This window comes from Ammospiza caudacuta, chromosome 13, assembly GCF_027887145.1.
Source record: "Ammospiza caudacuta isolate bAmmCau1 chromosome 13, bAmmCau1.pri, whole genome shotgun sequence".
Classification (NCBI taxonomy): Eukaryota; Metazoa; Chordata; class Aves; order Passeriformes; family Passerellidae; genus Ammospiza; species Ammospiza caudacuta.
The window spans coordinates 11525132-11537450 of NC_080605.1; the positions used below are offsets into that span (position 1 = coordinate 11525132).

Consider the following 12319-nt stretch of genomic DNA (forward strand, 5'->3'; position numbering starts at 1 on the left):
ATTCCACAGAACATTCAGCTATTGAAAGAATGCTAATAATATGCAACATTCCAATTATATACAATTTCTAGTATTTTGGGATTTAAATATATATTCCATGTCGAAAGTGGCTGAAATATATAGGTGGAGATATTTAAGAAGGTACTCCGGAAAAAAAACAACTCAATAGTTCTCATTACCATACTACATGGCAAATATTTCCAGTGTGCTTTGGAGAAGGAACAGTTAGCTGCCGAATATAATTAGATACAGAGGTTATGGCTGTCATCTGTCTTTAGAAGGATACAAATTTTACTTTAGGTATCTGAAAGGTTGTACCTTTGATTTCCCTTGGTTCTGATAAACATTGGTAAGCTAGAACAAAAGGCAGTGAGGGCACGTGGGGGTGATGTAACATGCATAAACAGAAAACATACCCAGAAGTGAATGCAAAAAACTTGGCATATAAAGAAAGAAAAGGTGGCTTTGATGAGAGAGACAAGTTCAAGACTTTACAAAGTTGGTTGCACATCTTTGAGACCTGTATCTAGTTTACAGGAAATCTATTTTTGAAGGCCCAGAAAGAAAACTGAAAATAAGGACACACTTCATTTGTTTAAAAGGACTTGTTTTATTTTTTGTATACTTGTGGACAGAAGCTTCTACTTAAAAGAACAAAAGTGAAACAAAAAAAAATCCCTAATAACTTCAGGATGTCACAGAATGTTACTTGCCTGTAAGCAGGTTTTTTGTTTACATGGAGTTTTTTCAATGTTCTTCTACTGCAAATTCATTCCAAACTTCTAGTTAAAAGGGTTTTGGCAAGGAATGCTGGAAAAGAAATTCAACTTGAGGAGTTAAGTTTTTTCTCTAGCAAACACTGTATTTTTTATTTTCTGTGGCATAAAGCATTAATTCAGGTACTCCAATTTGAACATTCTGTGTAATGCTACCTGAGTGGATGATGAGTGCATTTGGTAAGGCATCCAACAGAAACACAGGAAATCCCTTTGGAATAAGCAAACAATTCATTTGTTCCACCATCTTGGATTTGACAACAGCCTGACAGAAAAGATGGAAGTCATGTCATGCTGGTCAATCTGTTCCTGATTCACTGAATACTGAGTCAGAAGGAAAGAATTCCTTGGACTTAAAAAAATTATGAAATAGTCCCATCTACAGAAGCAATATTTTCAGATGCCCTTTTGTGAATCTTTTAGTTTCTGACACCTTGTTTGAATGCAGCATGACTTTATTAAGTACAGCACAATGTGAGCACAGTCACAGTGCTTTTGAATTAATCAGCCCTCCTGCAAGGCAGTAGTACCATGAACACTTCTGCTGAGCCCATACTGGTTTGCTAGCACAGCACTGAGTTTAATAACAGGGATGGAATCTCACTGTACAGACAATTTTGATTCTAGAATGAAATTCCTGATGAATCATTAGGCTTCCATAGCCTCTTCTACAGCTCCCAGAACACTCTAACAGCACAGCTCTGAGCACAAGGTACCAGCTCCAAAGTGACAGACAGCACTGTAGCTCAGTGCAGGGAGATCTAATACAGTCCACCACAAAGACATACATACAGACATAACCAGAAATTAAAAATTCATTCCAAAGAGGAATTTTTGCTACTGCTTAAAAAGTGCTCTGAGAGAAATCAGCATTTTTAATCTGTTGATGTTTTAAAGGACAAAAATATTACTGTAAGCTAAAATAAAAGTATTAACCTTCATACCTTTTAGTTTTTTCCTCTTGCTCATTTTTACGCTGCTGGAGTAAGATGTGATCATCATGTACATGAAGAAACCTGTCCTCCAGTTCTTCTTGACTGGTTTGTTACCTGGCTCATTGAGCTTTCATATTCTGTGCAGTTCATGATTCTACGCAAACCAAGACAACTTTAAATTACCTTCAATACATTCAACAACATGTAGCTCAAAGTCAAAACTCATTATGAAATACTGAGTCCCTCCCAACTTTTCAAGTAATTTTATATTTTACACTTGTATGAGTCTGTTAATTTTTTTGGATTTAGAGTAATTTTAATCACTTCCTTTTTCCTTCCTCTTACAGATTAAAAAAAGCAATTAAAATTATACAGCAACCTGTTTTCATACTAGACAACACAAAGGTAACTGTTTACCAAGTAACCAGGTTCTGCCAAATATGCTATCTCAAAATAAGGATTACCTAAGGGATTTTTTCTAATCTGTTCCAAAGTAAACATAGTATCTTGAAGCTTGAAAATAATAACTCATAATTCTGTAAATTTACTCAGATACAAGACTGAGCCCAGTTGTTCCATTCTAATAGCAGCTGAGTGACATAGCAGAATTGCATAATACTTTTGGTTCCCATTTTGTGAAATTGATCTGGCCTTGTCCTTGGTTCAGCAAAAAAATCCTCTTTTCTTCTGGAAGTATGAATGTTACAGCTCAATGACATTTTCAGTTTTTACCATCTCACAGCAACTCCCCTCTTATAACAAGCAACTTGAACATAGAATGGGTCACAGCATCTTTCACAATTTAACCCAGATTTTGAATGGTATTTGAACTTAATTTTGTGAGTGGCAACATCAGAAACATTTTTAGAAAGAAACTAAAGAAGCCACTGATCAAAGTCTGTAGCTGTAATAAATAGCAGCTGGTACAAACCTTGTAATCCTTCAGTTCCAGCTGGAGTTAGACCTGTATGTCTCACAGGCAGGTCCCCCACAGTTACATCAGCTGCAGCAGGCATGGCTTATCTAGGGATAACAAAATTCAAATGAAATTCCTCTTCATCTGTTATTTAAACTGAGACTAGAACAATACACCATATGAAATGAAGGCAAAAGTTATGGCAGATTCACTGAAATGACAGACTTCTGAATAGTATTTCAGCTAGACTGCAATCTAAACTCTGAAGTTCTCAATTTTATGCCAGTTTCAATCCATTCAAAAGATACACCTTTGTTGAGCAATAGCTCCAATTCTATTTAATATATGTACAAATAGTTTTTTAAGTTCTAGCTCTGTTGTTTTCAGGAATCTTTGGGCTAAGGCCATATTTCCAAGTAGATGTGAGAAGGGGACCTGTGGTTTTTTGTTTAGTTGGGTTTTTTAAAATTAAGAGAGGTAAAAGCTTAAGGCATTGAATGGTAGATGAGTAATGCCATCTTCCATGCTTTGAATGGAACTCTTTGAAACAGGTGCTGGGGGTCATGAAGGCATTCCAGTGTTGTCTGGCATTCTCCCTGTCTTCTTTCAATCACTGTCATATAAGAAGTTACTTTTTAAGACAGAAAGTCTCCTATGAATGATTCTCATAAATCTGAACATGATTCTATCTTGCAGCAACAGAAAGCTTAGCTACATGACAAAGTGAGATTAGGAAAGTATTAATGTGAAAAAGTACTACATTTGTTTTGGTGTAATATATGAACATACTTCTTAACAACTGCTGTTTCCTTCTTGTCTTCTGGTGCAGAAAATTACATGTTGGTCACTGAGTCAAACAATGCTGAAACAACAGGAAAAAGAGAGACATGAAGTCCTTTTGACAGTCTTATCCCCAAAACCACTGTTACACTCCTCAGGTGATATAAATCTTCAGTCAATCCAGAACCATCTAGGAAAGCACTGGGAAATTAACAGTGATGCTACTAGAGACTTGCATCAGAGGGCAGAAGCAACATGGTACAATCAACAGACAGCCCATGAAATATCTGTTAATTCAATCATAATCAAAAGTGCTGCCTAAGCTTTTTCTTCCATCATAAATAACTCTCCTTATGGCTTTGTTCTAAAGAAACAAAAGGGATTAATGGAAATTTAGTTTCCAACAAGTCAGTCTTGCTTTTAATCTTCTGGTTTTTTCATCACTAAAATTTATGATAAAATATTATTTCCAGACTTCACTGTTTATGAATAAACAGGAACACATTTTTCTTCCATGTGGAACAAATGTTTCCTTATCATGACCATAGAAGTGAACTGATCTACAGTTGTAGACTTGCAATATGGTTGCAGTTTCAATGTTGGCAGTGACAGAGAACACTGCTCTGGGATGTTGATGTCCACACCACTCAGCCAATGGCACAATTGGCAATGCAAACACATATCCACTGGAATCCAGTTCCTCAGCATCCTTGGTGCTTTTTGCTCTTACAAAATCCTCCAAACTTCTTTGTAATTTGTTAAATTAGCTCTATCTGCCATCATTGGCTTCACTCAGGTCTAGGTTCGTTATTGTGGTTACTATTTTATGTCTCTGTACCAGTATGGCTACAGCAACTGAGATCAAAGGGAAACAGACATTTTACCTCCAGAGGATCAGCTGAATTTGGTTCATGATGGTAGCAAAGAGAAGGTACCACTGTACATTTTTCTAGAATGTGGTTGTCCTTCCTTTCACAAATTAAAAATGACAGAGGCTTTTTTGGGCCTCAAGAGCTAAACAAGTATTTTATCAGCATGACTCCACAATGTTTGTGATCTATCAAAATCAGGCTTCAAAAACTCCAGAACAGTAACAGGCATGGACAAACATTACTGGCTTTCACTGTTTGCTGAAGAAACTTTACTACAGATACCTGCCTGTTATCTTCAGTATGAGAGAAACCTACTCACTTAAAACCAGAGTCAAAACAACACATGCTTGTCACTCAAATAAACAAACAACTTTTGTCAGTAGTAATCCATTACTGGCTGCAGCAAAACCACAGAAATACTTGAGCTGTAAGCAAACTAACACAGCAGAGATGCACACAAAGCCAATTTTAACTGGCAACATGACATGATTTGAAGTGACAAAATAAAGCAACTTCAAATCTAAACTGTCCTGAAAACTTAGAAGGTCAAATTTTCAAAAGGAAGAAGAAGAATTGTTTCATTTCCATTACAAAGTGTCAGAAACTAAGCATTCAGCTATCTTTTCTGTCATGGGCCACAGAAAAAGAAAAAGAAAAAAACCAACCATATTAATTGGTTTTATCAGATACAGTGGTTTTAGACAGAAATAGTACAAACATGTCTCCTCGTTTTAAGGAGACCAAATATAATTACAGATTTAGAATTTGGCTTGGCAACTTAGTTGCCTGATTAGTAACATACCCATGTCTTTAATAATCACTAATAACCACCAGTTATGCTGCTGCTTTGAGAGAGGACACTTCAAACATCAAAGCATGTGTTACATATGTTACAGCTCCTCTTTGAATATTATCTGAGTGTCAATCACAACCACTTAAACAAAATTACTTTTCCTTGCAGACCAGTTACAGTGTTATTTCTAAAAGCATATGAAATTTCTCCATGGCATTGTGTATTACTTTTGAAAGCATTTCCAAAGTGATTACATCTGACAAAACTGCACTGCAACATTGCTACAAAAGTTATGGCACTTAAAAGTGCAGCATTTCCTCAAAGAAAGCATAACAAAGTGAGAGAGATATAAATTTGTATTTGCATCTGGACAGATCCACATGCCATCCTCAACCTTAAAAGCTTAAACCAGGCTTTATTTCCAAGAAAGGATACCCTACAATCACTTCAGCACAGATTGTTTCTCAAAACTAGAGAGCTCAGTGTACAAAGAGAGGAATATTCCCCATATCTCTGGGATTAACCTGTAAGAACTTCAGGTGAGGTATAAGCAAGAATTTTCAATGTAACTACTAAAGTTAAAGAAACTGTAACTCTCTTACACACTTCACTACCTACAAAAGTGGTTCTATCACTACCTGCATCTGAAAATTTACAACAAAGAACTGCACACAACTTTGCACTGTTATACAAGTCTGATACTATTAAAATTAATACTTATCAAAGCTCATGCTTTAGGTCCAGATTCCTATACAACTCACAGAAGTGTACTTTTGTACCAACATCATTCAAAGGTACCAAAACTGAGCAGGAATTACTTAATCTTTTGAAAGTTCTAAGTCAATGGGGATATAGGTGACTTGCAGTGAGGGGGTTTCTAGTGAAAGCAGAAGAACTACAACTTAATTGTTTCAACATGGTTTTTGAATTTGAGCGTCACACATGGCCAAGATGATACTTTTGTTACAAAATCCCACTTCCCTGGTAGAGGGAATTTAAAAAAGGAGGTGGGAGGGACCACCCACCTATCTTAGCTTATCATAATGTATTTCCAGCCTATGTTCTCTTTCTATTGAGTCCTTAAACTATACATGCTTGCACTTTATTGGTCTTGTAACCCAGAATAATCTCATTTATTATCTGGTACAAATACACACACATATCATCTTTCAAATATCATGTGTTGCAGTGCTGTGTGTTTTGGGAAACGGACAGGGAAAAAACGATATGGAAGATGTTAGGAAATGGGATCACAACAACCTAAGGGAAGAAACATCTCTCAGACCCGTGAGTCCTACTTCAACACAGAAAAATCCAAACAATCGTGTCTTGCCTTCCACATACTGTACAAAGCTTCCCAGTTTTGACTGAGCCGCGCCAGCTGCGGCGGTGCCTGGCGGGGCCGGAAGGGCAGGGAAGGCAGCGCTCGCCTCCTGGAGGAACGCCTACAGCGCCCGAGGGCACAGGAGCCCAGCTCCCGCTTCAAACCAGCCCTTCCCGGTACAAACACAGGCCTACAGGGCTCCTCTGAACCAAACGCTGAGGCTCCGGCCTCTTCCCCCGGGCACCGAGCGAGGAGGAGCCGCTCGGCTCCGGAACCGCCGCCCGCAGCCCCGCGGGTCCCGCCAGCCCCGCTGGGAACGCCCGCTGCAGGACGCCACAGCCACAGGCACAGGCAGAACCGCGGCGCCACAGCCGCGGGCAGCTCCAGCGCCCCGCTCCGTGCCCGGAGGAGGAGAAGCTCCCCCCGTACTCACAGCCCCCGCCAGCCCGGGCTCCTGAGCGCTCCGTTAGCAGCGGCCGCCGCCGCCAACCGGGCCCTTCCCCTTCCGGGCCGCCCTGGGCCTGCCGGGACTTGAAGTTCGGGGCGGAGCCGCGCACTGCCCGCGGAGCTGCGGTCCGGCCCTACCGGCGGAGCTGCGCGGGGCTCCCGCGGTGCCGCTCCGCTTTGGGTGGACGGCTAAGGCGGCACCATGAAGAGGAGAGCAGGGGAGCGGGAGAAAGAGCTGAAGGTACCTTCCGTTTGCTTCCTGCTCCCCGCAGCCCCGAGCAGCGTGTGTGCCCGTGGCCAGCTCTCTCCGCCGCTCGTGGGGCTGTGCGGGGCAGAGTCGCCGGGGCTCCGGTAGCTCCAGTGCTGGAGCCCCGAGCGAGGGGACTGCGAGGCCGCCGTGAAGTTCATTGTGAGAAGGAGGGAGCCCCGGCCCCGGGGTGAGCTCCGCACGGCCGCGTGTGCCCAGCACCGCCCCGGGGCTCCGCCGGGCTGCCCGGGCTGCGGGCTCTGCTCGAGCTGGAAATGAAATGCCCGATCCCCCTCCCCTGAATGGGGGGCACCTCGTACAGCGTTAACAGGAGCTAGTGGTAAAGGCGTGTGCCAGCTGGGCACGATATTTCAGTTTAAAAGAGAGTTCTGTGGTATATGACGAAAATGATGGAGTGTGTGTTTGTGTTTGTCGAAGCATTCACAGTGAGATGATGCACTGTGTAACTGCGCCTCATTCTTAAATCTAAAAGTACTCTACACTAAGCCTGACCTAAATAAATATTTTTAAGTCTCTTATGCCGCCCGAGCTTTATAATGTTTCTTTTCTTGCTCACATGTTTAGATGCAATGCTGTTCCACGCTTCCACTGAAGATGCTATTTCACTGTCTGTGGAAGCAAACAGGAGTGCTGAATGTTTGCTGTTTCAGGTGTCTTTGAAAGGCCTGTTTTACTACATTGTACAATATTTTACTTCAGCTGTTAATGGTTGTTGTACTTGTGTTGATTTTGTTTACATACAGTAGTACTGAGAACCAGTAAGTGACTTGTTTGGAAACACGGTACCGATATTAGAGGTGTTAGTGAAAGGAAGGCTAATTCCATATAAATTTAGAAAATGCCTTTGAAAATGCTAATCTCATACACCTGAACAGAGACCGTGCTGATTTTGGTATCGCTGTTAATTTACTAAGCAGCGTTAAATATACAATTCCCTGCAAAGCCAGGGAAAAGGTCTGATGTAAGTTTCCAACTAAGTATTTTACTAGAAAACTTTAGGGCCTCTTTGCCCTAGTAAGTTTCATAACAACTCTTTAAAGACTACCTCGTCCTTTTGTAATTTGTCTTTCTGCTATCCCAAGTTGCTGAGGGATAGCAATTTCAGTGTTACATTTGTGTTCTCACCCTTTCCATGTATGTCAAAACATATGCAGATGTCCCATCCAATACGTTGCAGAAAAAACCTCAACCCATAATTCTTTTAGCCTGTACGTTTGTGCTGTCCATCCAAGGGCCTTTGTCTTGTCAATGGGTCTTCTTGAATGTATGTGGGAATCGTTTGCATGGCCCTTGATAAGATAATAGCTCAGGGATACCTGTGAGGGGTATAAAGATGGTGCTGTGAGCTTCAATGGGAAAAGCTCTAGGGGGAATGGCACTTGAAGAGCTGTCAAGAACAATGCATGAGAAAAACTTGAGGTCAAGTGCAAGAGTACTGCTAAAGACACAACCGAATGTTGTGGGTGCACAGACAGAGAAGGATGAAAGAGAAAAGATTCTTACAGAGAGTTTAAAGGTGTCAATACTTACAGAAGGCCTTAGAGGGATGTGGTAAGCTGGGTACTACTTGAGAGAAACTTAGTTTATTGAAAGTGAAGCAAAATGAGCCTGTAGAATGTCTTAGAATAAAGGCTGCCAAAGGAGAAAGCAGCAATGAGAAAAGGAGGGGATATGCTAGAAGGAAGTGGGTTTTTTCCCCACGGAAGCATCTTCATACTGATTGTTTTCTACAACTTAATTGGAGATGTAATCTCTGGGCTCCTGGCAATGTGTCAAGTCACCCTTCAGTCCTTGGTTTAGCCATTCCTAGCTTATGTTGATCACCTGAGAAATGCTGAAGACAAAGGAACAGTGTCTTTATTAAGGCAGTTCTGCCAAGACTTCCATTTAGGTACTGATTAAAATATTTTTTAGCGAACCAAATATTAGTGAGGTTAACCCAACCTCTTCTGGAGACTAAGATTTATGAGGCCTACTACTGAGAGGGAAGTGGTTGGGTAAAGAAGCTGGTTTGGATTATGTGTCTTCTGGCAAAGTCTCTTGTTTTCCAGAATTAAATTCTGAATAAAAGTTCTTGTTTTGCTGTAATTGTGTACAGTTAAATGCTGTCTGTCAGAATCCCACTGATTGGTTTTTGCTTTGTAATTATGTAGTATCTTTCTTATATGTGATAAACTTTTCTCTGGCTCAAATTTTCTTGTATATATAGCAAGTTTTGATTTATGCTGTTATAGAAGAACATTTCTGTTCCAAATACATGTGGTAGAAGTTCTGTAGAGTGAAGTGCTGTCATACAGCAATTTCCACTTTGCAGATCACTCAGTTGGGTTGAGTAAGATTAAATGTGTAGCAGAAATGAAATTGTTTGTGCTAGTATGTGGTGTTCCAAGACAAGAGGAGGAGGATGCAAACTCTTTCTTGGTAAGAGGATCTGAAAAAAAGTAGGAAAACCATAGCCAGAAGTCAACTACTCATCTGTTCTAAACACCACATGGGGCATGCTAATGTCCTGTAGAATATTTCTCTGAGTCTTAAGTGGACAGCAAAACACAACTACTCTGAAGTTTCTAAATATAGCTTTGGAGCTGTTGCAAGCCATCAGCTACTCTGGTCTTCCCCATAGCAAATATTACTTCTGTGCATAAAACCAGAACTGTTAGAGTAGATGTTGCTCATTAGCTGAAAAGGCATTTTTATGAAACAGTTGTTCATGCTTGTTTGTTTTAGCTTAGAATTCCACCTTAATTAATACAGTTTATAGTTATTTTGAGTCTTTTTTCTTTACACTGTTGGTCAGAGTTGGTCACCTCTCTTTCACTGGGTGTAGAAATGTACAAATGTGAAAGGTGCAAAGTGAAACCAAACGAACTTCCTATTTGGTGATCTAAGTAGGCAATTTGCTCCTTTAGGCTTGGGAAGAAAGCTTTTTGCTTTTAGAATGTTTATTATCTGGATTGATGAGTTTAAAAAGTCATTATTTAATGTAAGACTTAATGTTCTTGTGACTTATTTATTCAAAATGGATTTTTTAAAGTAAGTTTCAGTATGAGAGGGGCAAGTTCTGGTTATTTCCTGTATATGCTTCCTCTACCACTCTTGCATGTTAACACCCATTACCAGGTGCCATTATAGGTGAAAGAGAGAATATTCAGCTAGTGTGGAGTATTTTTTTCTTTTAAAGGTATTGCCTTGATGGTTCTTTGGAATAAACCACTAAAGCCAGTTCACAATTACCTTATGTAGCTGTTTATGCTAATTTACATTACTGTGAACACTGACTGCAGAGAATGTATTCCACAGACACTACTGTTGTGTTTGTACAGCTCCAAGCACAGCTGGGACCCCAGTCCAATAAATTTATTGCTGTACAAATAATAAATGCATCAATGTGCACATATCTGAATATTCACAAGGGCTTTTACAAAGATATTCATATGCAGTATCACATTTGTGAGACATGTTGGACAAAGTGGCTAGGAAATATAAAGCTTTAAATAAGACAAAGCTTTGTATGTATTTTATTTACAAGGAGAAAAAGGGAATATACTGAGTTTTGGCTGAGATATCATTGAAGGTCTTATTTCCTGCATAATCCTCATTTTTGCTGCATGCAAAATAATACATCTTTACAAGGTAAAACAAGTTGCTTCAACATATTAATGCTCAAGGAAAATTAGACAAGTATTCTCAAAGCACTTCAAAGAATGATTAAGGTTTGGTTTTAGAATTAAAGCTGAATGATGGTGCCCATACCATACAATGAAATTTAAAAACTTTAACCATTGTTACCATGGTTTGTTCTAATATTACAATGATTTATTGTTTCTGGTGATTGTTCTACCTCTTTAGATAAAAACTATTATTAAAAAGAACCAAAGAAAACAAAATTTTCTAATTGACAGATTAGATTCTTTTAGAAATTGTATTTAGGAAAATTAATGAAACAGCTTAGATGCAGTTAAATAACCTTCTTGTCATGTCATATTTCTGCTTAGGTAGATGGTGTGCAAGTTTTAGCAGAATCAGCAACCAATATGCCAGTAGCAATTTTTGTGGTAATCACATTATTGGACCTTCCCATTATTAATGGGACAATAATTAAGAAATAGCGTTGATAGCCACATAACACATGATTTGTATATTGGAAACAGTCAGGTAGAAGCCTTGCATATGCAGAATAAAATACAAGAAAGAATGAGTGGCAAATGCTTCTCGCTTTTAAATTCATCACATTCCTGCTGTTTAAATTGCCTCAGCTGCTAATGCTGGAACCATTACAGTAATGGACTCAGCAAATGAAGGAGAACCGAGACACACACTTTATTACTGGAGGGGTAATTTTCTCTTCATCTGTAATAGCAGCAGTGCCTAGTATTGATCAGACCATCAAGATACTAATCCTCTGTAAAATTACTTGTTATAACTGAAAATGTGTTAATCCAAATCAGTCTGTGTCCTGACTTTCTACTTACTATTGAATACAGACTATTAGATGGTTTATTTTTTGTGATTTAAAGCCTTTACATCGATAATAGTCAGAGCTTCCTTTGCAAGAGAATGTGCTTAATCTCAGCTATGGCCCAGGGTTGTCTTTTTGTTTTAACTAGAACATCACCCACTTAATTAAGGAGTGCATGTCTATCTTCCTGCTCGGAATTATATTGGTACTTTAGGCTCTGCAGATTTATTAAACGTTGTTTTACATTCAGTCACTTGTTTTTTGCTGTAAATAAGCACAGATCTATACTTCACATATTGAAATCTACAAAGATCTTGGAGCTAAGGATGTGAGGAGAATGGCTGCTCAAAACGCAAATGGATGGGGGATGTGGCTGGTGGCCTGGGAGGCTCTTGTGGATGGGAGCAGTGAAAGGGAAGTTCAGTGCCAGGGGTCTGAAGGTCTTCAGTTCACTTCTGTCCTGGTGGTCCACTACATGAGACAGTTGTATGGTGAGCTGTGCATGTCCCAGTTCTGAATATGGGAAGGCGTCATATTTTTTTTTTAATTTTTTCCTCTCTTTTTTCTGTTTTGTCACAGTTTTGTATGTTTGAAATGGAAGTTCACATCTCTAACTCTCCCAGCCTTAGTGCAGTGGCTGTTCCCAGTGCAGGACACCCTGTGGGACCTGAGTGTTGGAGATGGTTCCATAAACCCTGACCTTTCCCTGGGCTCACTGCTGTGGGTGTCCTGCCAGCTCATGGTGGGCA

General features: G+C 39.8%; 1 protein-coding gene and 1 long non-coding RNA gene across 2 annotated transcripts in view; one reads left to right on the forward strand and one right to left on the reverse strand.

Annotated features, from left to right (window-relative positions):
* Positions 1–594: 594 nt before the first annotated feature.
* On the reverse strand, positions 595–6902 carry LOC131563674 (uncharacterized). The gene is made up of 5 exons (XR_009275311.1): positions 6830–6902; positions 3417–3489; positions 2643–2734; positions 1721–1865; positions 595–810 (listed from the first exon to the last, which is right to left on the reverse strand). It is a non-coding gene; the product is annotated as an uncharacterized LOC131563674 (long non-coding RNA).
* A 110-nt stretch (positions 6903–7012) lies between these two features.
* FTO (FTO alpha-ketoglutarate dependent dioxygenase) overlaps positions 7013–12319 on the forward strand; it is a 222304-nt gene continuing 216997 nt past the window's right edge. Inside the window, exon 1 of the mRNA XM_058813498.1 lies at positions 7013–7084. Within this exon, the coding sequence (XP_058669481.1) occupies positions 7046–7084 (39 nt within the window). The 5' untranslated portion in view covers positions 7013–7045. The remainder of the gene's footprint in view (positions 7085–12319) is intronic.